General features: G+C 38.0%; 1 protein-coding gene across 2 annotated transcripts in view; it reads left to right on the top strand.

The window, feature by feature from the left end:
* GAB1 (GRB2 associated binding protein 1) overlaps positions 1-24441 on the top strand; it is a 124677-nt gene extending 100236 nt beyond the window's left edge. Inside the window, exons 4-11 of one of the 2 annotated variants that reach the window (XM_082611184.1) lie at positions 89-690; positions 2405-2490; positions 2682-2985; positions 10530-10619; positions 12356-12449; positions 14389-14512; positions 19666-19788; positions 22017-24441. In XM_082611184.1, the coding sequence (XP_082467310.1) occupies positions 89-690; positions 2405-2490; positions 2682-2985; positions 10530-10619; positions 12356-12449; positions 14389-14512; positions 19666-19788; positions 22017-22175 (1582 nt within the window). In that variant the 3' untranslated portion in view covers positions 22176-24441. The remainder of the gene's footprint in view (positions 1-88; positions 691-2404; positions 2491-2681; positions 2986-10529; positions 10620-12355; positions 12450-14388; positions 14513-19665; positions 19789-22016) is intronic. The other variant, XM_082611185.1, reaches the window with a different exon arrangement.
* The last annotated feature ends 633 nt before the right edge of the window (positions 24442-25074 follow it).

Here is a 25074-nt window from a genome sequence, read left to right as displayed (position 1 = left end):
GAGTTTGATTGCTAAGCTAGAAATATATTTATTAAAATGTAGTCTTCGGTCTTCACCGTGTTTTCTGTCATTAACAATTTTTATTTAGAACGCACGCTGATTCTGCAAAATCCACCCCTTCGGAGACAGACTGCAATGATAACGTCCCTTCTCATAAAAATCCTGCTTCCTCCCAGAGCAAACATGGAGTGAATGGCTTTTTCCAGCAGCAGATGATGTATGACTCTCCACCGTCTCGGGCTGCATCCATTTCCGTAGACTCCAACCTTTATAACCTGCCCAGAAGTCACTCCCATGACGTCTTACCAAAGGTGTCTCCTTCAAGTACCGAAGCCGACGGAGAGCTCTATGTTTTTAATACCCCATCCGGGACCTCGAGTGTAGAGCCTCAAATGAGGCATGTATCTATTAGTTATGACATTCCTCCAACACCTGGTAATACTTATCAGATTCCACGAACGTTTCCAGAAGGAACCTTGGGGCAGACGTCAAAGCTAGACACTATTCCAGATATTCCTCCACCTCGGCCACCGAAACCGCATCCGGCTCACGACCGATCTCCTGTGGACACGTGTAGCATCACACGCACAGCCTCTGACACTGACAGTAGTTACTGTATCCCGACAGCAGGGGTGCCACCGTCCCGTAGCAATACCATTTCCACTGTGGATTTGAACAAATTGCGAAAAGGTCAGCTCCAGTTGGCTTTTCCTGGCTTAGCGGTTAATGATAGAAAATCTCTTTTTCTGAGTCTTGGACGCTTAGTGTGACATTAAATGACAGTCCCTTTTTTCTTCAGCGCTGCAGTTACCCACTTGGGTAGCGAAGCTGTCAGAGCCTCAGTAGATCCCAGGAAGTGTGTCTGTGCAGGCAGCATGTGCCCGTGTACATGTTGTGGTGGAAGGGAGAAAGACGAGGAGATTTTCATCCCTAAGAAGTATGGCCTTGGGCTTCCCTGGTGGCGCAGTGGTTGAGAGTCCGCCTGCCGATGCAGGGGACACGGGTTCGTGCCCTGGTCTGGGAGGATCCCACATGCCACGGAGTGGCTGGGCCCGTGAGCCATGGCCGCTGAGCCTGCGCGTCCGGAGCCTGTGCTCCGCAATGGGAGAGGCCACAACAGTGAGAGGCCTGCGTACCGCAAAAAAAATAAATAAATAAATAAATAAATAAATAAAAATAAATAAACTGAAACAACTTAAAAAAAAAAAAAAAAAAAAGAAGTATGGCCTTAGTAATACTTCCCTGCCTCAGGGAGTGTGCACCGCTCTCTCTCACTTCCTCTCCATCCTGGGTGAGCAGACCCGATGGGGCAGAGGCACAGGAAACGGACCAGCCACAAAGCCTTTCCCAGTCATACCCTTTCCCGTATTTGTGTCCTATTACGGCCGCTTCTGTGTCACATCTGTTGGGCTCTGTTTCCTTCCTTCCCAGATAACAGTTTTTACGTTATGTCTACCAGGTGATATTCAGTTGCAATCAGGTCATTCTACTGTTCTGTTTGTTTGGTTTTATTTATTTATTTATTTTTATTATTATTTTTTTTTTTTCTTTTTGCGGTATGCGGGCCTCTCACTGCTGTGGCCTCTCCCGTTGCGGAGCACAGGCTCCGGACGCGCCGGCCCAGCGGCCGTGGCTCACGGGCCCAGCCGCTCCGCGGCACATGGGATCCTCCCAGACCGGGGCACGAACCCGTATCCCCTGCATCGGCAGGCGGACTCTCAACCACTGCGCCACCAGGGAGGCCCCGGTTTTATTTATTTTTAAAGCTCTGAATCTTCTCTCCCCTTACCCCTTAGCCACTTCACTGATTCCTGTACCATTTTCCTAGAGCCTGCCAAAAGTTATAGACTTTGAGAGGAGAAAAATTGAGTCCTAAAGTCCTGAAAATAAAAAGCCCAAGTTTAAAAGGCACCCACCCTAAAAACTACGTCTGACACTTCTGGATTTTGTCGTAGAGTTATCCAGCTGTTCTAAAGAAGTTAAAGATTTGATGCCTTGTGGATGGTACTTACGTCAATACTTATTTAGCCATTCAACACCAATTTCTAACTTCTTTCTCGAACTGGCTGTAACGTATCTTGAGGTGGTTATAAGTTAGTGAGATATAAGTTATACCCAAGGGTGCAAAAGATAAGAAAACAGAAGTATTTCTTTTCTCCATCTTTAAATAACCCATCTCACTGTCATAATCAAATACTGGTACTGGTTAGCATATGAATAAATGTCTGCATTTTCTAGTGGTTTAATGTTTCAATTCAAGATATTATTCTGTGAGCATCCTTTTTAAAATCTGTGTGTGTGCATGCATGCCTATATGAAAAGAGAGAGAGAGAAGGCCATTCCTGATTACCCTGGGAACTGGCCAAGATGGGGAGAAATATTGATAGTTTGTTCTCTGTTTTAGATGCTAGTTCTCAAGACTGCTATGATATTCCACGAACATTTCCAACTGATAGATCCAGTTCACTCGAAGGCTTCCACAACCACTTTGTAAGTATAATTGACCTTGGCATCATCAAGTGTATTTCATTGTCAAAACCTTCTCACTTAGGACCCTGAGACTAAATGAGATCCTGAAGTAAAAGTCCTTTCAGATCCACATGAATAGGCATAACTTACAATTGTGTTTTCCTGTTTGACAGTAGTTCTTGTTTATTAAAAGAAATGTATGTGTGTTTTAGAAAATCAAAAATGTATTGACAGTGGGGAGTGTATCAAGCGAAGAACTGGATGAAAATTATGTCCCCATGAATCCCAACTCTCCTCCACGACAACATTCCAGCAGTTTCACGGAACCAATTCAGGAAGCAAATTATGTGCCAATGACTCCGGGGACATTTGATTTTTCTTCATTTGGAATGCAAGTGCCTCCTCCCGCTCATATGGGCTTCAGGTCCAGCCCGAAGACCCCTCCTAGAAGGCCAGTTCCTGTTGCAGACTGTGAACCACCCCCCGTGGATCGGAACCTCAAGCCAGACAGGAAGGGTAAGGAGAGCATGGCATGGTAAAGGGGCCGGGGGTTGCCAGTTGAGATCTGCATTTAACTGTCATTAAATCCAAAACAGAATCGGGACTAGAAATTCCAAAGTATTTCATATTACCTAAGTTACCAGCTTGTTTAAGTAAAGTAGTATTGCTGTTTATAGATTAATAATTATTATGTCATATGTTGATGGCCAGGTGAGATTTTTAAGTCTCCTATCTCTGGAGCAGAGGTTACAAACTAAAATATTCACAAGGATTGGCAAGCAACAGGAGATAATTAGGAGAAACTGGAATGCCCTTGGCCCAGCCAAATGGAGTCACTAACTACTGCCTGGCTACAATCCTTTGTGGACTTGTGAAACTAACATGGGCCCCCTAGAGGAAAATCTTCTGATTACCAAAAGAAGTCAAAAATTGGGGGGTTTATATGTATTTTCTTTTGATTTTTAAGCTCTACCAGCTAATTTAATTATTTAAACAAAACAAAACAAAACATTGCAGACCGTACCACATACTTTTACAAGCTAGATATGGTCTCTGGCTGGTCTTTTGTAACCTCTCCTCCAAAGTATTTAATATCACATCAGACTTGAGATTATTAGTGCACTTGCCATGATTCTTTAAGAACAGTAAGGTTGCTTGTATACTCATTCCATTCTGTGCATATAACAACTTTTTAAAAATGATTCTGCCTTCGCTGGGGTGTAAACAAATGCTTCTAGTCTATTCTTTCATACTGGCCTTCATAAGTAACATTAAATTCTAAGGTGGCATGGTTGGTTAAGAACTCAGTGTAAAAGAAACTTATCAGCCAAACCGGTAATATGTACCCAGGTTTTTGAAATTTGGGTTCAAGCGGTTAAACCCCAGACAGCCGGCTGTGTTACCGCAGGCTGCAAGTGTGATTTAATCTCGACAACCAAGTGAGTTAGTGTATTGGCTGTGAGATGCGTGACACAATTTCTGGGGAATTCAGCACATTTGAAGAGTCTCGTGTGCTCTCTGTAGCTGTTTTTAAAAAGCATGTAATGTTTGTGTACATTTCTCATTACCCTGGGCTTGGATCATTAATAGTCATTCTAATTAAGTTCCCGGTGTGGGGAACAAAGACTGAGACTCAGAGTATCTTAAGAAAATGAGTTTTGTTTTGTTTTGCTTTTAAGAAAGTAAATGAAAAGAGAAAGTTAGCGGCAGCTAAGACGCTCCTAGGAGGCTGTCACTTTGTCCTGCCCTCCCTGCATTGCTGTCCTCTGGAGACTCTTTGATCCTGCTTTGCTCTCCCTCACATCCTTTCCTTCTTTCCTGGTTTCTTTTACGCTGCATCCTCTACTTTACGGCTTTCTGCTGTCCGAGAGCTTTGGCCTCTGATGCCTCTGCGTGGCCTCGATTCCGCCCTGTGGCTCCTTTTTACGGGCCCTCGCGGCTTCCACGTCTGCTGCTAATTGCCTTGTTCATTATTGACTCACTCCGGATCGCCCAGCGAAAGTTTGATTGGTCTCGTTTATCTGTGCACACCAGGCCACAAGATAGAGAGTAGATTGCAGGCGAGCCCACATGCTGGCTGCTGTTGGGTCAAGGGCTCACCTTTGCTCGGACAGCTGGAAAGAGGGTTGCACCCCCGGTCACCCCAGAGGCCCCAGCAGCAGAGCCATGATCAGGGCTGCCTATTTTAGAAACAGTGTGAGCATCCCAGGCTTTTTAGGTGATAACTTTTCCTTTTGTCTCTCTTGGTCCTCATTTGTTTTTAAATCTATTTAGACATCCCTCGTCATTTTCTTCTTTGCATACAACACACAAAAGTATGTTTGGACGTGTATAGATTTATAATTGAGCCCACAGAGGGTGGAAGGATTAAGATGCAAGCGTCAGGAAGTCCGTGAAACATCGAAATCCTCATTTTAATGCTAAACTGGTTCTCTCCTTCTTTTCCTGTAATCGGCGCATGTTGGCAGCAGATTGCTAGTTTTTGACCCCAAACGTAACCGTTTTATATCTTGAGGTCCCCACATAAATATGGTCATGGTGTGCTGTGGGTGATGCATGGAGCTCTGAGTCCTTGCGGCTTTGCTCCCCTGCCTCTCCTTCCTCCCCTCAGGCTCTGCTTAACACAGTTTGAAAATTCCCAGTATATTTCACAGTTAATGGTTTCACGTGGTAAGCGCAATGCAGAATCAGAAAAGGTCCCTATTTACGTGTTGGAAAGTTTTAGGATCGTAATGGAATGCTTTTAGTATCATCTAGGTCTGACAGAGTTCACGTACCCCCATATTATAGTATATAATATTTTATATAGGCAGCATAATAAAATGGTATGTGTATTATACATCATATATATTGCATATATGTGTAAGTAAACCTCCCTATGTAAATATATAGTGAAAGTACTATATATTCTAGTACATGAGAGACTGTCCTAGTCCTCTAAACCAACCAATGGTGACCCTACTGTAGAACAGAACAAAGTAGGTTCCTTGGTTACTTTTGGAGATTCTGTTTAGTCTTTAAAAAATTAACTGAGCTATTGAAAGACAATCTTGAGCTCATGGGCCAGATTACTGATTTGGTATCATTGCTTAGATACAAAATGAACTGAAAAAAGCACCCAGAATAAAATTTCCGCATAGTTTTTGGCAAATTCAAGGAGAATAATAGGTTTAGCAAAACAGTAAAGAAGTTACTTAAAGTCTTAGTTATAAAAAAAAAGGGGGTGGGTTGCTTTTCTTATTATTACTCTACTTTTTAAAATAAATATGATACAAGAGAAAGCATGAGAAAGTATCTAATATTGCAAGGCAAACTTTGTCAAGTCACTTTAGAAAGTTATAGCTATTCGAGAAAAACATTTTAAAACCCAAATTCAGATCTTGGAGCAAAGTTTATCCTTAAAAACTTAAACCGTAAAACAGATGTCTTATTTCGTCCTGAAATTCTTCTCATGGTGCATAGCATCTGATGAGTCTGTTTTCATTTCAAATTTTGTGACATCAGATACATGAGTCTGTCTATTATTCTAGTATCTCTTATTAACTAAACCTCATAATAAGCAAACCTTATTCTATAAAATATGGCTTGATTAGTTCCAAAACTCAATATAACTAACTCAACACCCAGTATAACTGGTTTCTGTGATCGTCTTCTTGGGAAGGGTCTACAATAAATGAGTGACATTCTAGTCTTGTTTATACCCCCAATTATAGATGTCAGCTGCCGTAGTTAGTAGTACGCATGAGTTTTTCAAATACTTCTGAGTAATTGAAGCTGCAGAAATACGTGCATGTTTTAAACACTTACATTCAGTGTATTTTCATGGACACTTTACCCAATCACCCAACTGTGGTAGCTATATTTTCACCCCTACTATTTCTGTCACAATAGTATTTGTCCTGAACCATATCTCGTGTATATTAACAGAGGAGAAAATCATAATTTACATGTACTGTGTTAAATATTAGGAGAGCAGATGAATCGTTGGAAATGCAGGACAAATTCTGTTTTGATTACTTCAACTGAAACGTTTATATTTTAATGGAAAAGCAACTTTGTAAAGTTTGGGAAATTTCTATATTTCTCTTAAAGTAAGTCCTTACATAAATCTACCAGATTTCATCTGTGCATTTAACTGGGCCCATTCACTCTCTTTCTAACGTGATATAGCAGCTGTTCAAGCCTCAGATATACTGTCTTTATATTTTGTTTTGTTTGGCTTTGTCCATTCATGGCTTTCTGCAGTAGATCTGACCATTAGTTATTGTATTGATTTTAAAAAAAGCAGTGCGAGGTTACTTCTGGTGTTTTTGTACGTTCATTTGGTTAAAATATCTTCAGGTCCTGCTGGATCTTCACTTTGGTGTAGGAAGGATCCAGAAGACCAATGGAGGAGCTTCCCTAGGTGGATCTTTTTGGTATCTTTGCTATAAATATTTGCTCAAGAGAGCTTCTAAAGAAGTTTTTTGAAAGCGATTAAAAATTAACATGCTTTTGAAAAACTACTTTTATACTATAATAAATGTTTGGAAGATGGATAAATGATGCCAGTAAATATAGCTAGATTTTAATAAACAAGTATTAAAGTTTGAGTCTCAAGTCAGATTTTTGGGTTGGTGGTTACAGTTTAAAGGAAATAAGTACAGAGTGCATTTTTACAGCACAGCCTCTACATGCGGGTTTTTTCCCCAAATATTCCTGACCTTCCAATATAATTATCATTATTATAGTCCCCTTTATACAATGAGACTATACAAACAAGTGTAAAAGTTTTTCAGTGTGCTACCTTGATTACTCCTTGGAATTAGCAGAGGATAATAATGTTGTGAATTATTTTTCTTCTTTCTTGATTTCTGAGATGCCTACTGGAAATAGTAGCATCATCTGTGAAACTTCAGATGAGTGAATAATTTAGGCTAAGGTAGACCTATAACGATAGAGAAGATAAATTTTCCACTTTGAGTTGAATTTATTTCTATTAAAATAATAATCATGTATGGACTTTTCAAAAAGGACTGCATCTGCTTCTTTGAAGCATGACCTCGTATGACTGCCTTGACCATATTTGGAATGATCAACTTTTGAAACAACATTCAGTTGCTCTTTTTTTCTTTTCTTTCCTTCAAAGGCAAACACAAAGTTATGACATTGATCAGATTAAACACCACCATCAGATTAAGCTTTAAGAGAACCGCAGTTCATCAAAACAGATTGAAGGGCCTCCCAGTTATAGGATGTACCCTCTGATAGGTCTGGGGTCTCGAAACCCAAGGAAGGACAGGTGGCTTCTCTAAAGAAGCTCCCATTTAGTGGGAAAGTGGAAAAGTAAACACATTATCACAATTAGCACAGAAGGGGGCTTGTGGTTGAGGTTAGCTCTTGGCCCTGCAGGCTGTCTCCTCTGAGGAGAATCTCAGAGGGTGAGTGGCAATGAAGTGATGATAGAGGATCTTCTATCAGAATAAACAGCATACCCAGATCCTTTAAAAAGAGGGGACTGGCTCAGAGTCTTGGGTGGGGGGGAGGAATGTATGAATGCAGGAACGAATGCCAAATGCCTGGCAGGTGCCAGCTCCTGGGGGTCTTATAATCCATGCTAATGAGTTTGGGCTTTATTCTGAGAACACCATTAAAGGGTTTTATGTAGGCAAGTAACATAATCAGGTCAGCCCCTAGAAAGCTCATTCTAAGATTTAAGGATACCATAGGGAAAAAATGGTATTTTTTAATGGAAACTGTTATAAAATCACACTTTTTTTCAGCATCTTCTTTAAGGAGTGCTTTGCCCGGTGTTCCAGACCCAGGGTTCTTGATGCCTCGCTTTAGAGATGATAAGACAGGAAGGTATAACAAAAGTCCCTGTCCTGACTCAACATAGCTGCCTCCACTTGGGGACCTAGAGTGAGTGATTTTTACAAGTTTGGAGGCCACTTGGAGTGTAAGTGGAGGTCATTTAGCAGTGTGAGTTCACTTTCAGAAAAACAAACGAGGTAAGTGCAGTGCACATTAAAAAAAGGAAGCCAGGACTTCAGACTTACAGATTCTTTACTTTTCTTGGATAAATGAAAACAAACTATTGCCATTATAAATAGAAAGTAAAATTGATAAAGGGAAGTCAGAGAGAAAGTGGAATCTAGAGTAACTCTTAAGAGATCTGCTATGGCAACTGCAGACAGAGGAAACAAAGCAGGTGTGGTGGGTCCCAGAAGATAAATTCCATTTCGAACATGCAGCATGAAAGCCTACAGAACCTCCATGTGGGGTGACTTTGTAGGTATGCCAGTAAGGATCTTAGGGGAGATCTGAACCAGAGGTTAAGATTTACCAAGCTGTGCTCCAAATGAGGGAGCAGATCACATGATGCAGAGATTGACAGCCCGGGTGAGATTGTTTTAACCCCTGAGGGTTAAAGCACAATGGGGTGCTCTTTGCTAAAGAAATGCGTCATGTCGCTTTCTTTGTTCAAACCTAATCTAGCTAAAGCCTCCTTGTAACCGTCTTGGATTTAAAAGCTGAGGCTCAAGTGAGTTAACACTGTTGACTCTTAGAATTTGAGAATCAGTGTATCCCCAGAGTTGGTTCATTTTCCGCCTCTGCTTTAGTCTTATGTCATACCCTTTATTGTCACACTTAAGTAATTAGAGAAACATTCCAGTATTTGCCTCTAGGCAGCAGAGGAGAAGTACATACACCTTGGACTTTTTTTCCTTTCTCTCCTCATAAGTAATACTGAGCCATCATTTGGGTATCACTTTCATTTCTGTCTGGAACATAAATGTCAAATTGAGCCAGGCAGTAAAAATAACAAAGAAATGAAGCTACCAAAATGCCTGAGCGACTAGGTTCAATTCAGGGCAACATTTTCACCTTGAGGCGTTTGTCCTAAAATCAGCCTTAAGCTTTGCATGGAGTAGAAAATACATGGAAATTTTATAAATGCACTATGAAAATATTCACTTAATACGGGATCTTTCTGTGAAGAATGCCAAGGAGTACCCTTGAGCGTACTTGAGAGAGTTAGGAAATTTTCATGTTTTATAAGCTAGAAAATCACATTTTCAAGAACTTGTAGATTTTGGTCAATAAGGTGCTAGAGATCAGCATTGAATCGGCAAACTCTAATATTATTTTCCATCTAATAGATGTCAACTCAGTTTTGTACATGCCAAGAAAAAAGAGAATTTGGTGCCATTGAGAATGAAGTAGTTAAAATTCCTGATTGAAATGATATTGCTACTCTGGCATCCAGGCTTCTAGTGGGAAAAAGTATGAGGCCAGCTGCTGGGTGTTAAACCTATACTTTTCATAAGGCTTTTCAGCAGTACTTGTATATGACAGAGATAAAACGAAAAAAAAAAAAAAAAGATGGCAACTGAATTTATGCTTTCCAATTCTCAGATTAAAGCTAGACAGTCAGCAGTCTCAGAATCTAGACATCTAATCCTTGCAAAATGGTGTCACGGGGGCAACCACTGAGTGTTCAGGGAAAAGAAATACTGGTCTTGGTTTTGACTTTGGATTAGCAGACATTGTATCAATAGAACTTCTCTAGAAGGGCGCTTTCAGGTGGTGAAGGAATAGTCAGGTTAAGGTTTTTAAAACACCTCCATCAAGTTAAGAAAGTAGGCCTTGGTACTTTCGTATGAGACACCAGACTTCAAAGAAAAGATGTACTTGCGATCTGACTGAGAGGTTTTATAATTCTTTATTGGATCCAGTTTTCTAAGGCATGTTAGAAGAGTAACTAACATGACACATGTTTTTCCTCTCTTCCTCCAAATAAAGGTAACAACTAACCAAGAAGTTATGCCACTAAAACCCTACCATCTTTTATAGCAGTTTGCTTATTACATTGTTGCATGCAGCTTCCGCGTTCCCATGGTATTGAGCATGAATGATATGCATAGCCAGACTGAAATAGTCTCCGCAAACAAACTTTTGTTTATGCTTTTGAGATGTAACATGTCTGCTCAGGGCTCTGTTGCTTTTTTGCAGAATCCATTTTTTTTCCAATTAAAAAAATAACATTATATTAAGAGAGTCTTCTTTTTACCAATTAGGTCAAAGTCCTAAAATTTTAAGACCCAAACCCCATGGTTTAGAGCGAACTGATTCACAAACCATAGGTGACTTTGCTACAAGAAGAAAGGGTATGTACTTTAGCACTGCATGCTGGATGGGGTGTTGGGAATTTATTTATTCTGTGATGTTGTTTCCTTTAAAAGTAAAGGAGAAGAGCCTTAAATACTATTTTGTTGTAAATAAAACTTCCCAGCATGTAATTTCTAAAGTGAATGCTTCCCATAATACACAACGAGTATATTTGTTATGCCATTAACAGCAGCATGTTAAATATTTGATAATATATGATATTCAGTCTTTTCCTTTTGCATTATTCTTTTAACCTTTTAGACATCAACACAGTGTCTTCTTTAAGCTTGTGAGATGCTTGTGAGTTCCAATTGTCTCCTGTATTTATGTATAATGTATGTATTCTGTTCTGAGACAATATACAATCATTTCCATGGATTCATTATTTTATGCCATTACTTAGAATTTGACAGCTAAGCAGCTATTAGCCTCTGTGTTTTAAAAAAAGCGAAAACATCAGAGTTAAAGAAATACTTTCAAGTGAGCACAGCATTCTGTACATGTCCATTTTAAGTGCATAGGTGAGCAAAATTATTTTAACTCAAACTTAAATCAATGTAGCCTTCAGAAAAATCTCATTGAATTTTTTTGTATTTGAGTTGCCAAAAATACTTTGGCATAAACCCCAGAGAATCTACATAATCCTTTAAAATGACTACCTATTTTATAGTTTGAAGGTAATTATAACTTGGTTGATTCAATGTACACATATATGGACAAAGACTAGAGGAGGGATGCCTGGAAAAAAGGAAGACTTTTTCTTTAGAGTGGCAGGATGAAATGTAACTAAAATATTTACCTAATAAGTTTAAATAGTATCCTAAAATATAATGAACATTAACAAATAATATTGTTGAAGTTCTTTTGCTCATGTCATGAATTTCTGAAAACTGAGTCTTACTTTAAGGGCGAAGAGCTCTGTGGAATATATACTGGCAGAGTAATTAATTGTCCACTGCAATAATAGGGTAAATAAGCAAAGACAACTTATAAATAAAGCTAATAAGAACATTAGCATTTATTTTTACTTAATTTGTTAAAGGATACTGTTGGTTAAATGAAGCTAAAAATTTGAGGCAATTGTTAAATTGTGGCCTTTTCTCGGAGCAGAGTTTGAGTATAAAGATATAATTATTGCTTTGTTTTATTTGGTTCCAGACTGGGCCTGAATTAATTTAAAAGATTTGGTTATTAATTCTTTTTGTCAGTTTTTGGTTTTAGCGAAGTTTTGTGTTTATTGCTTCCTAAACATCATTTTATATGTATAGTTGTATAAATGATGCTTCAATGTTGATGATGAGGACTGTTTTTACACAGAAAATTAAATCTCCGTGTTTGAGGATAAAATTAGTGAAAAAAATAAAATAAGGAAGTAATGAAAAGTATAAATCAGGTAACTATGAAGGAATTGGGTCACATTACTCTTTCTTGTTCTCATTGTTTATATTCATAAAATATTTATTTAAGAAGCAACATGTTGTAATAATAGAGTTTTATTTAGACTTTCAGTCAACAATCAGGAAACATTATCTGATTTAGCTTTTGCCACTAATTTTTTAGCTGTGTAACCTTGGAAAAATCACATAACATCAGTGTACTTCTTTTCATGTGTGAAACTAAGCTGGTCCTAGGTGTACTGTGGCTATAATGTATAAATAGAGATGTAGAAAGAGGGTCTTGTCTTTTTTTTCAAATTGCTGTATGCTAAAGTCTCTTTTTTTCTCTTTTGTTTCAGTCAAGCCAGCACCTTTAGAAATAAAACCTTTGCCAGAATGGGAAGAATTACAAGCCCCAGTAAGATCTCCCATCACTAGGAGTTTTGCTCGAGAGTAAGTCTTTGTGTAAAATACTTAGCTTGCACAAGGAGATCAGCTCAGGTGCTTTGTGACCACCTAGAGGGGTGGGATAGGGAGGGTGGGAGGGAGGGAGACCCAAGAGGGAAGAGATATGGGAACATATGTATATGTATAACTGATTCACTTTGTTACACAGCAGAAACTAACACACCATTGTAAAGCAATTATACTCCAATAAAGATGTAAAAAAATAAAATAAAATAAAATACTTAGCTTGATTGTTCATTATAATGGAGAGTGCCTAGAACAGTGGCTCCCAAAGGATGGTCTGGGGAGCCTCCCTTTTTGGGGTTCTGTGAAGTCAAAACTATTTTCATGAATATACTAAGATGTCATTTGCTTTTCCACTCTCCTTCTCTCATGAGTGTACACTGGAGTTTTCCAGAGGTGGCATAATATTGGATGATATCGTTGTGACAGCTAATAGTGTATGTATTTGTGTACACTTGTCTTTTTAAATTTTTTTTCTATTATAGGTAATGTGGTAAATATCAGTAGATATCACCCATATTAACCAAAGTTCCTTGGGGTTCTCAATAAATTTTAAGAGTGTGAAAGGTTCATGAGGCTAGAAATTTCTGAGAACTACTGCTCTGGAAAATACGGTAGTTTCTTGTAGGGATTATTTAATGGAGATTCATTTAAATGTATATGTGGAAATGAAAAGAATGTTTGTAGTTACAAACCTGTGTTGAATGTGTACGTGTGTGTGAATATATGTGTGTGCGAATATATATATATATATATATATATATAGTTTTTTTAAATAGTAATTCTTAAATCTTCGTTTTTATATCTGTGTCTTTCTACTTATCCCCCACATCACTAGCAATACTTTTTTCGTTGTTCTGCAGAAGGTACTTTGTTTTGGGGTTTTTTTTAACATCTTTATTGCAGTATAATTGCTTTACAATGGTGTGTTAGTTTCTGCTTTATAACAAAGTGAATCAGTTATACATATACATATATCCCCATATCCCCTCCCTCTTGCATCTCCCTCCCACCCTCCCTATCCCACCCCTCTAGGTGGTCACAAAGCACCAAGCTGATCTCCCTGTGCTATGCGGCTGCTTCCCACTAGCTATCTATTTTACATTTGGTAGTGTATATATGTCCATGCCACTCTCTCACTTCATCCCAGCTTACCCTTCCCCCTCCCCATGTCCTCAAGTCCATTCTCTACGTCTGCGTCTTTATTCCTGTCCTGCCTTTAGGTTCTTCAGAACCATTTTTTTTTTTTAGATTCCATACATATGTGTTAGCATACAGTATTTGTTTTTCTCTTTCTGACTTACTTTACTCTGTATGACAGTCTCTAGGTCCATCCACCTCACTACAGATAACTCAATTTCGTTTCTTTTTATGGCTGAGCAATATTCCATTGTATATATGTGCCACATCTTCTTTATCCTGCAGAAGGTACTTTGATGCTCAGAAATATCCCTTTACAGAAGCAGACTTGAAGACATAGAGAACAAGCTAGTGGTTACCAGTGGCGGGGTGGGGGTGTGTGGTGGAAATAGGGTGGGGAAGTGGGAGGTACAAACTACCTCCCACTACAAGATAAGTGGGAGCTTATCTTGGGTGTAAGATAGACTTGAGGATATATTGTACAACACGGGGAATAGAGCCAATATTTTGTAATAACCATAAATGGAAAGTAGCCTTTGAGAACTACGTAAAAAATTCAAAATTTTTTTTAAAAAGAAAATATCCCTTTACAAATAGCTATAAATATTAGTTGTGCATTTGAATGTGTGTGATAAATTGTACAGTAATAAATGCGTACAATAAATGATTATAAGCATAAATGTTTCTGGAAGAATGTATACTATCACTCATTTTTACTTTCGAAGTTAATTGAGAAATTTTGGTCAGGATGTGTGTTTGTGATGGTCATCTCTGTAATCAGCTCCTCCAGGTTTCCCATGTCTCCCCGGCCGGATTCAGTGCACAGCACAACTTCAAGCAGCGACTCACATGACAGTGAAGAGAATTATGTTCCCATGAACCCAAACCTGTCCAGTGAAGACTCAGTAAGTAGAATCTTCTCTTAACGTCTCTCTTCCTGAGCAGCCCTTCTGAATCATTCACACTAGACCTTTCTTCCAGTCCATACACCTTACCCTTCCATCTTTCTTTACTTAAGGAAAAAGGATAAAAGACAACTTTTTAAAAATGCTTTTGGGGGCTTCCCTGGTGGCACAGTGGTTAAGAATCCTCCTGCCAATGCAGGGGACACGGGTTTGAGCCCTGGTCGAGGAAGATCCCACATGTCGCAGAGCAACTAAGCCCATGCGCCACAACAACTGAGCCTGCGCTCTAGAGCCCATGTGCCACAACTGCTGAAGCCCGCGTGCCTAGAGCCCATGCTCTGCAACAAGAGAAGCCACTGCAATGAGAAGCCCGTGCACCACAACAAAGAGTACCCCCCGCTCACCCCGCAACTAGAGAAAGCCCACGCACAGCAACAAAGACCCACCACAGCCAAAAATAAAATAAATTTTAAAAATTAAAAAAAAACTTTATATAAAAATGCTTTTGAAAAACAGCATCATCAAGTCTAAAACCAATAAAGGGTCAAAGTGTAATATTAATATCTATAAAGCAGATACAAGTTAGTTAAAAATCACAAAAGTTTTCCAGTTACATTTGTTTTAAGATGTACTTCACTTTTGCAACTATTCAAAAAAATAGTTTTTACTGGAAGCATTTTATAATGCATTTCTCCAGACCCACGTCAGCACGCTCAGGATGAAACAATCTTATGCTGAGGGTTTTTAATAATCTTTCAATAATACATCCTTAGGTAAGGCTTAAAGATCAAAGAAGACCTGTTAAAACCTGATTTACTTCAGACTGACTGTTATTACCCCAAGGCCCAAGAATTTTGTAATAGTAGCAAGCATTATGTTTCCCAGAAATCAGGTAGTTGCCAGAAAATACTTCAGATGTTTAAAAATGTAAGCCAATTTTAATTTTTTTAAAATCTTTTCCTTTTGCTTTCCCTCAAACCAGAGACACTGCTTGCTCTGTTATTTGCTTTTTAGTAGCTAAGTATATCAGTTGGCATTAGGATCCCCTCTGAGTAACAGAAAATAAGCAAATAACAAGGACTTAAGGCAGACGTTTATTTCTTTCTCATGTAGAAGTCCAGAGAGTCAATCCGCAGTTGTTGTGGCAGCTTTTTGTTCCAGGAGCCCTTGGGGATCCTTGCCCCTTGCTGCCCTCCAGTCCGCTGTCCCCTGGGTCTGGCTCACAGGCTCCATAGAACAAGATGGTGCTCCAGCCAGCAGGTTCACATTCCAGGCTGCAGAATGGAGGGAAGGAAGAAGAAGCAAAGGATGCAGCCCAATTGCCTCATAGAGAAGGTTCCCAGAAACTGCTGAGTACAAACTGTTGACCAGAACTTAGCCTCTGGCCACATAAACACGAAAGGGCCTGGAAACCGTAGCCTTTGTACCGAGGGACAGTGGGCCCGGCTAAAAGTCCCCTTCCCGGTGGAGAGGGGAGAACAGATCCTGGGGCACAACCAGGCAGCACGTGATAAGCAAATATCTAATGTCAAAATTTGGCATGAGTAACATTTTAGTGACTTTATTTTCTTTAAAACAATTCTGTTCAGAGATTCAATATATAAAGCCCAATTTTTTCATTGAATTTATGTCTTTAATGGACTTTAGGCAGAAACAGATTTCTCATGACCATTTGTCAGGGAACAAAATTAAGGGATTTGAAAAGCCTGATTTGATGCTTGAACTAATTAACTGTAAAATATTATCAAATTCATAAAGTATTCAAAAATGAATAAGATAATTTAAAATATTTATGTCAACCCTGAATTAGAAAAAAAATATATATATATATATAAATATATATATATATATAAATAGATCAATAATATTTTCACTAATGTTTCAAGGTAGGGCAATTTTTATTAACTGACTTTCACTTCTGGATTTGTAATTTTTCCATTTGATGAGTAGTGTTTTATTATTTTTATTAACTTAATTTTTTTCTTCATTATAGTAAACAGACTAGTAAGAGTCTAAGTAAATCCTCAGTGCTGCACGGGAGTACATATTGCCCTCAATTTTCATCTTTAGGTGGTTAAATGAATTTTTTTTATTACAAAAGTAATTCTTTTCTGAGATACTAAAGAATCTTTTATTTTGCCCAAAATAGTAAATAAACATAAAGATATTGGAAAGGACCTGTAATAGGAAAGTTTGAAAGTATGATTTGACATGAGTAGGTGAAGGGAAAAATCTAGAAAAAATCCGTTACAATCAGAAAGTCAAAGGAAAGGAAGGTATAAAATTGTTCTTTTATATCGTATAACACTAAGCCAGAAAGGTAATTTTACCTGCACAGTAGAGGTGTCTAAATAACCACCAGATGGTGAATTTCTAAGATACTGAGGCCCTAAGGGTTAGAAATAAGCAAAAATGTCCCAAGTGAAAATATCTATCTGCCGTTCACAATGGAAAAGTCAGCTGTGCCATTTCCATCTTATGCCACCAACTGCAAGGGCTCATCTTAGTCCAAACAACTTTTCCTTAGGAATGAATGTGATAGTTACAGCAATATTTCCCACACATCTTGGAATTTAGTGTATCAGTGGAGAACCATAGAAGTTCACAAGGTCTAACATATGCTCAGGTTGATGAAGTCGGTAAAAAATTAGTCTTGGAGAAGTTGAAACAGGATTGGATCAAATCTGGTTTATAGGGACAATGAAGATTAAATTCTGTACATTGAAATGTTGAAGCACAGTCTGTTTCCTATACTGGTGATCATGGAGCAGGCAGTGTCTAATGAAACAGTGAATTGGTGATGCCGCCTGTTTTTTATACAAACATCCAAAGTCAAGCATTCGTGAAATGAACCCTTAATGTGACGCCTGAAATTCAGGTGACAGTACATCATTACTAAATACGTATATATTGTTTATAACAACAACATCAAAAGTATGTTCAATAATTTTACGTATTTTTTTCAAGAGTTATAGAAAAACAAAGTACTACTATATTTTTTCTTTTAATTCACAGAACACTTCATAATAACTCTTCGAATCTTAGGGTTTTTCTAAACTGTTTTGGGAAAACACTGGGTTAAAGCCTAGAATGCAGAGGCAGGCTGTTCCCAGTTGAGATTAGATTAGATCAAGAGCAAATAGACTTTTTGGAGGGACACACATTTTAACAATACTTGAAGATGAAAAAATTTCCAGTCCTAGTAATTATTAGACAGAGCACAGTTGAACTAACAATTCTGAGAAATTCTCTTTAAGAACAGCTTACTGAGATTAAATATGTACATCATATGAACTCAAGGGTTTCTTTCGTAGCCTACAGCACCGTGAATAATTCTAGATGTTTCCAATTAGGGAAATTTCAGGTATGGGCTCTGTCATTACATTTGAATACAAAATTTTACACACACACACACACACACACACACACACGCACGCACGCACACACACACACACACACACACACACACACCATGCAATCTGGCTTGGTTTTTTTATGTGAGAATGAAATATAGAGTCATTTGCAGAAAAAAATTTCAGTTTTTTCATGAATTAGAAGAAAGAGAGGGAGGGGATAGCTATTTGTACTAATTGAGCACTGACACTTGCTTACATTTTTTGTGCCCTACATGTTACTGTCAATATTTTTTTAATGTTTTATTAGAGGTAGTTGATAAATTTGGTTTAAAAATCTGTTCCTACAAATAGGGCCATCACATTCAGTAGTGCGGGTTGTCTACTGCATACACATGCCGCATACAGTAAGTAGGATATACAGTAGGCCGCACACATGCTGCATCTGAGTACATGCGACCCAGACCATGTCCCCCTCACCAAGAGTAAACTCAGTGTTTTCCTAGCAATTGTCCTTTCCCTAAGTCACAGCTTAGTCTGTTTAACCCAAACAAAATGGAGTAGCAATATGAAAGAATCAGCAGAACCAGATTTATGCAGTTTCCAAATCATGTTATTCATCTTAACAAGTATAAAATTGTCAAGTTGATTACATTGTTACAGTTTTCTTCAAAAGTATAAGCTAACCTGTGAACAATAATACCTATGTGATAGAAGCCACAGGGATGAAAGTCCCTAATGACTATGTAGTGTCCTGAGAAGTCAGGAACATTCCCAGGTGAGGTTAAAAGCAGCAAGGCGTGGAAACAAGTCATTTGTCGGAGCACATTTGAAGACTGTCATGATCCGAGTAGCGGGTGCATATGTAGGGACATAAGTTCACGTCATCCTTTCCTTTTTATTTAGCATTGATCTTCATGTTCCTAATAACCTATTTCTTTTTCATTTTTCTGCCTCAAGCTTTTTCATTCTTGTTGTTCATTGCTGTCCTCTCCCTTCCTTTTTTTTTTTTCTTTTCTTAGAGAGGAGTCCTTCTGTTGTACAGTTCCTATTAGGACAGAAAGAATAAGAAAATTAAGAAAATTAAGTGGTAAAAATTCCAGGTGGTTGAAACAAAACAGACTTTATTAATGGTGTCAGTATTCATAGCCCTTAGCTACCATACTTATTCTAAATTGATTTTAGTGTGAAAGCCTTTAATTCAAATATAGAACTTTAAAATTTTTTTTAATTTGAGAGGTGAGCTCAGGGTCTTTCTACTCTGCCATCTTGGTCGATCCCTAAAAACATTTAATTTGAAAGCATGGACTATAAAGATCCTATAGTTAAAGAATGTTATTGAGAACAGATAGCGTTTTAATAGCGTTGAGTTAGACTATTCCAACTGGGAATTCCCTGGCGGTCTAGTGGTTAGGACTTGGCACTTCCACTGCCGGGGGCCTGGGTTCAATCCCTGGTAAGGGAACTAAGATTCCTTAAGCTGCATGGCACAGCCGGAAAAAAAAAAGAAAGAAAGAACTGTTGCAGTTAACTGTAGCTCGATGGCCCAGTCTTAGTCTGAACCAAGTTTTACTTTTCAAACTACTTTTAGCTTGCTTAACCATGCTATGTTTTAATCAATTTTTAAAATATTACTTATTTTTCCCCATCCTAAAAGATTATTTTATTTTCTAAGGAGACATTTCTTCAAGCTTTGTGCTCTTAAAATTAATATTTAGTCTTGAGTAGATGGCAAACAAGGTAATAAGCAGTATGTCTCATGAATGTTTGACAGTTGATTGTGTTGTATTTTACTTCCAGAATCTTTTTGGCAGTAATAGTCTTGATGGAGGAAGCAGCCCAATGATCAAGCCCAAAGGAGACAAACAAGTGGAATACCTAGATCTAGATTTAGATTCTGGGAAATCCACGCCACCACGTAAGGTAAGTGAAACCTCATTCTATAAATACACTGAGCGCCCATTTGAAACCTGAAGAATTGGGTCTCCTTTGGGGGAATTTTCTTAGTATGTTTAATTTAAATTTAGTAAAGTCTATTACTTAATGCTTTTTCATAAATCACAAAAGTGTTAGACTGATAAATTTATTTTTTCATCTCTAATGGTATGGAAGTTACACACTTTGTACCCTCTTAGTGATTACCATTGAAATGCTTACTTACTAAATTCTAAAGTTCCAAAGTTAATCATGGTCTTCACTCCCTTTCCGATGTTAGCTCAAATTACTCCTTTTCTGACTTTCTTGGTATTTTTGTCCAAAAGTTTTAGGGTTTTTTGTTCTTGTTGTTGTTACACCCACAAATTAGACATTAGTAGCAGTAATATTCTTACTATATAGACAATGTTTATTTACATTTTCCTACATGATTACCAACTTCTTTTTTTTATCATTCCTTCTTGTGTCTTAGACCTTCCTTCTCTAATCATTTTCCTTCCTCCTTCCTTTAGAAGTTCTTTTCATGAAAGTCTGTTAATGGTAAATTCTTGCAGTTTTTGTTTAACTGAAATGTCTTTATTTTGCCTCATTCTGGAAAATGAGTATTGAGGGTTTTGCGGGGGGGAGCAGTTTGAGTTCACAATTCTTAATTGACAGTAAGTTTCTCTCAACACATAGGAGATACTATTTGCTGTCACCTGGCTTCCATTGTTCCTGTGAAAAGTATGCTGTCAGTCTAATTGCAGTTCCTTTGTAGGTAATCTGTCTTTTCTATCTGGCCGATGTTAAGATCTTTTCTATATCTTTGGTGTTCTGCAGGTTCACTACACTGTGTCTAGACATCTAGACATAGATTTTTCTTTATTTATCCTGCTTGGTAGAAGTTGTGCAGTCTTTATTTCTGGATTCATATTTTTTGTCAGTTACGGAAAGGTCTGAATCACTATCTCCCTAAATATTGTTTTTCCACTATTCTCTTTCTTCTGTCCTTTTAGGTTTCTGATGAGGCAGTTAGAACTTCTCATTCTGTTTTTCTTATCTTTTACCACTCTTTCATATTTTCTATTTTATCATTTCTTCGCTTACTTGTAAAATTTCTTTAGATCTGTCACCAAGTTCACTAATTCTCAATTCTTCTGCTTAACCCATGTGTTTAATTTTTAATTTCAATGTTTGATTTTTCACTGCTGAAGTGACATTCTGCTTGGCTTTTTTTCCCCAAATATGCCTATCTGATTTGAATAGCTTCTTACTCCTTTTTTGTTATCTTATTCCTTTTACTTTTTATTTTCCAATTCCTTTAAACATTTTATACACATATTTTACACTATTTATGCAGTAATTTCCATATCTGAAGTCCTTGGAGGTCTGAATCTGTGTTTACCATTTCTCACACACCTGATGGCTTGTTTCCTTGTGTGTTCATACATTTTTATTGTGAATTTATTTTGCTAAGCATATTGGTGGGAAACCTGCAGACCTAAATTTCCTTCAGAAAGGGTTTGCATTTGCTTCTGCTAGGAAGCAGGTGGTGCTACCACCCTAGGACTACTTCAGTTTCCTTCAAGGGTCCCTATCCTAACAGGATAGTTTTGGGTTCCGCATTCCTCCCACCCAGGCCTCCTGATTGCATTGCTCAGTTGACGTTCATCCTGAAGACAACACCGTCTTGACCCTTTAGCAGCTCTCTGCTCCCTCCATTTCCCTCACACCTTGGATATTTCCCTTAATTTCTAGTGAGCCCAGCAACACGTTAATAATTACATTTGTTTTAAGTTAGTATCTAGTTGGATTTTATGTAGCCTGCCATTCTTGAAATACTCCTTTTCAAAAAATATTCTTAACTCTGAAAGTAAACACCTGTACCTGTTCTCAGGACTTGAAAAAGTCAAGCTTAAGCTAAAGGTTAAAAGCAAGCTATATCTCTTAAGATGAACCAGGGGTCTGCTCTCTTTCTTTTCTAAGAATTTCATCTGTATGGGAGCATTAGTTTGAATTCTTAAATATAATAATTTTAAAATTAAGGGAAAAACAGAGTACAGTTAGGAGAGAGACAACATTGTTAAACTGAGGTAGTTAATGTAATTTTTTGGTGACCCAGTAGAATTTCAAGAGTTATTCACAGTGCATATGTGTCTGTGTTTTAAGACTGGAGTTCACGCAGAAGCACCGCTTTTTCTGTGGAGGTTTATGGGGTTTTTTCCTTTGCTTTTTAGCAAAAGAGCAGTGGCTCAGGCAGCAGTGTAGCTGACGAGAGAGTGGACTATGTCGTGGTTGACCAACAGAAGACTCTGGCTCTGAAGAGCACCCGTGAAGCCTGGACCGATGGGAGACAGTCCACAGAGTCTGAAACGCCAGCCAAGAATGTGAAGTGAAAATGCCGCTTTAATGTCTCTGAACAAAAGAGGGCTGAGCTGTAAGGAGAAATCCTGTTTGACCGAAGATAACTTGACCCTTGTACTCTAGGTAGATCCTCAACTGAACGGAGTTGAAGTCAGAGGACCTTTCAGACTTAATCAAGCCATTGAGCGTGTAAATGGTGCTTTGTGGTATCTGAACAATTCATCACATGTAAATAATGTGGGAAAATACTGTTGTCTGGTTCCCAGAGAAACATTTGTTTCGTAGTTAACACACTTGTAGTATTACTGTATTTATGCACTTTTTCATTTAAAGCATTGGTTTGGGTATTCCCGAATGGACCTTAACATGATTCTTTTGGGAGTTTTTGTTTTTTCCTCACACTACTCTTAAGAATGATGCTATGTGAACTAAACTACTTTCCACTGGGAAATTGCTCTTTCAGCTGCAGGGTAACAACATGACGTGAGAAGTAGATTCACAACATACCTTTCTACCTGAAACTTAACGGGGTAAGCGTTAGCTTAAACTACAAAGTAGAGTTGGACTCATCATTCATTGCCTTCCAAAGTGCTAAGCATCATGTACCTACTGGTGTCAGGACTTTGTTCTCTGGTTCATGGACATTTGGTTTTCAGTGGTGGAACTTGCTTATATTTTGTTAATTCCAGTGTTTTGGGCTCATTAAGTGAAGATTCTGCCAGGTGGGATCTTACACCTTGGAAAGAGTGAATAATCACACTATCAAGTAAGCGTACAACTCACTGATGGCATGTGGTGACGATGTGCTCTCACATTTTCAACATGTATTAAACTTTACGTTATTTGCAAAGTGTAGATTATATAACTAATCAGGTACGTACCAGGCACTGATGTGCTAATACAATGATCAGGTTTAGACAGTGAGCTTTAGTTGTATTCGTGTTAGTCCTCTAATGCTGGTTTCCAGTTTGGAATTAATGGCACAATTGACATTCACTGTTAGTTATAGCAACATACTGTGATTTTTAATTAGACAGTCATTCAGATTTATTACTCTAAGAATGAAATTCTGTCTTTTGACACCATAGTGCCCTTTCTATGATTTTTTTTAAACTTTACTTAATATTCTTCTTGGCCTTATCCTATTTAAATCCCTATGCAATTAATATTTTATATCTGCATTTTTTTTAAAAAATAGATGTTATATAAGTGATTCTCATATGTAGCACCTATTGCTTTTCCAGTAAAAGAATTAAGGATTGTGTACTGTGATTTATATTCACTGCCCCAATTCAAGAAATATTGGAGCCTTGCTATAATGTGAAATCTTTAAGTCATGGACCTCTTCCAACCAGATTTCTGAAACCACCAGAGGTATCGTACAATTCTGTCTCACCTATAACATGGTCCTATAGCAAGACCACACATTATCTATAGTAAGGCTACAATTTATCTGTCTTGGCTTTGCAATGTAATTTAGAAAGCAGGTATAGTTATTGGTTTGATTGGTTTTTAACTAAGTTACATACAATCTCTTATGTACTGATTTGAGACTTACTAATAATGTTTGGAGGGGGCATAGAGATTGAAGAGCCCACAGCTGAGGCATGTTTCCCTCCATGCAGACCTTTAATGTTACCTGAGTACACAGATGTGCCCTGATTTCTGGCCCCTTGGTCACCGTACTGTGCCTAATCAATGTAATGGGTTTATGTCCCCTCCATGAGCTAAAAACGTTCATAACAAGATGAATTGTAGACAAGTAACATTTGATGCTTTTAAATGTTTGCTTCTTTTTAAACAAAAACTAAAACCCAGAACTGAATTTTGAGGTGGATTTTTAAATAAAAAAAACATTGTTTGAGTTTGCTGTGAGTAAGCTGTTTTATAATGAAACCACAAAGTAGAGTCGAAAATCAGTGAAATGTGCCTCAACTGTCAAAACACATAACACAGTTGATGTGTGAAGATACCAAATTGTGTTGCATGGAGGATAAACATACTTTGAGATTTAGAACACAACAATAAATATATTGTTAATTCAAAAATAGAAATCTTGGGAGCTTCCCTGGTGGCGCAGTGGTTGAGCATCCGCCTGCCGATGCAGGGGACACGGGTTCGTGCCCCGGTCTGGGAAGATCCCACATGCCGCGGAGCGGCTGGGCCCGTGAGCCATGGCCACTGAGCCTGCGCGTCCGGGGCATGTGCTCCGCAACGGGAGAGGCCACAGCAGTGAGAGGCCCGCGGACCACAAAAAAAAAAAAAAAAAAAAAAAAAGAAATCTTGTTTTAAAAGCTACCTATCAGAAGAGTCTAAGGCAATAATGAATTTTTTAGTGTAATTTCTCAATATTTTACAAGTTACCATTTTGAAGACCCGCAGCACTCAAATCTGTAGAAATGTTCCCACTACGCAGAGTAATTTAAGAATTGAAAATTAGGCAGTTTGTTAAACTAAATCACATTAAACATTGCATTAACAAATTAAATGAAAAGACAGTCTCTTATAGAGCAGTATTTCCCAAAGACTTTAGCACTAGAATCTCTTTTAAGTAAACTCTTGTGTAAGCCCAATATGTAAAGCCTGGAAAGTCCATTTGATCAGTGTAACTGTATTTTGAGTCCGCATTTATGTTTACTTCTCTTAGAACATTACTAAGAATAACATTTCTAAGTAACACAAATGTGAAATTGGTGTTATAGATAGTTGGTGAAACCTTAGCCGCCAGTCTGTTTCTATGCCTTGTTTTATTTGCATGCTATCAAGAGAATTTTGCTTCATGCAAATGTAACTAAGTACAAATAATAATAGGGTTTAAACACACATTTCAGGAGATTCTTTAACTAGAGATAGATAAAGTTGTATTCCCAGGTTTATATAAAAGTAAATTACCCTGGTAGTGGAAGTTTATACATAAGCAGACTCCAGTGT

Source organism: Mesoplodon mirus (genome assembly GCF_964341445.2).
Source record: "Mesoplodon mirus genome assembly, chromosome: 2".
Classification (NCBI taxonomy): Eukaryota; Metazoa; Chordata; class Mammalia; order Artiodactyla; family Ziphiidae; genus Mesoplodon; species Mesoplodon mirus.
The sequence above is the reverse complement of the archived record's forward strand: the minus strand, read 5'-3'. Positions and strand labels throughout refer to the sequence as shown.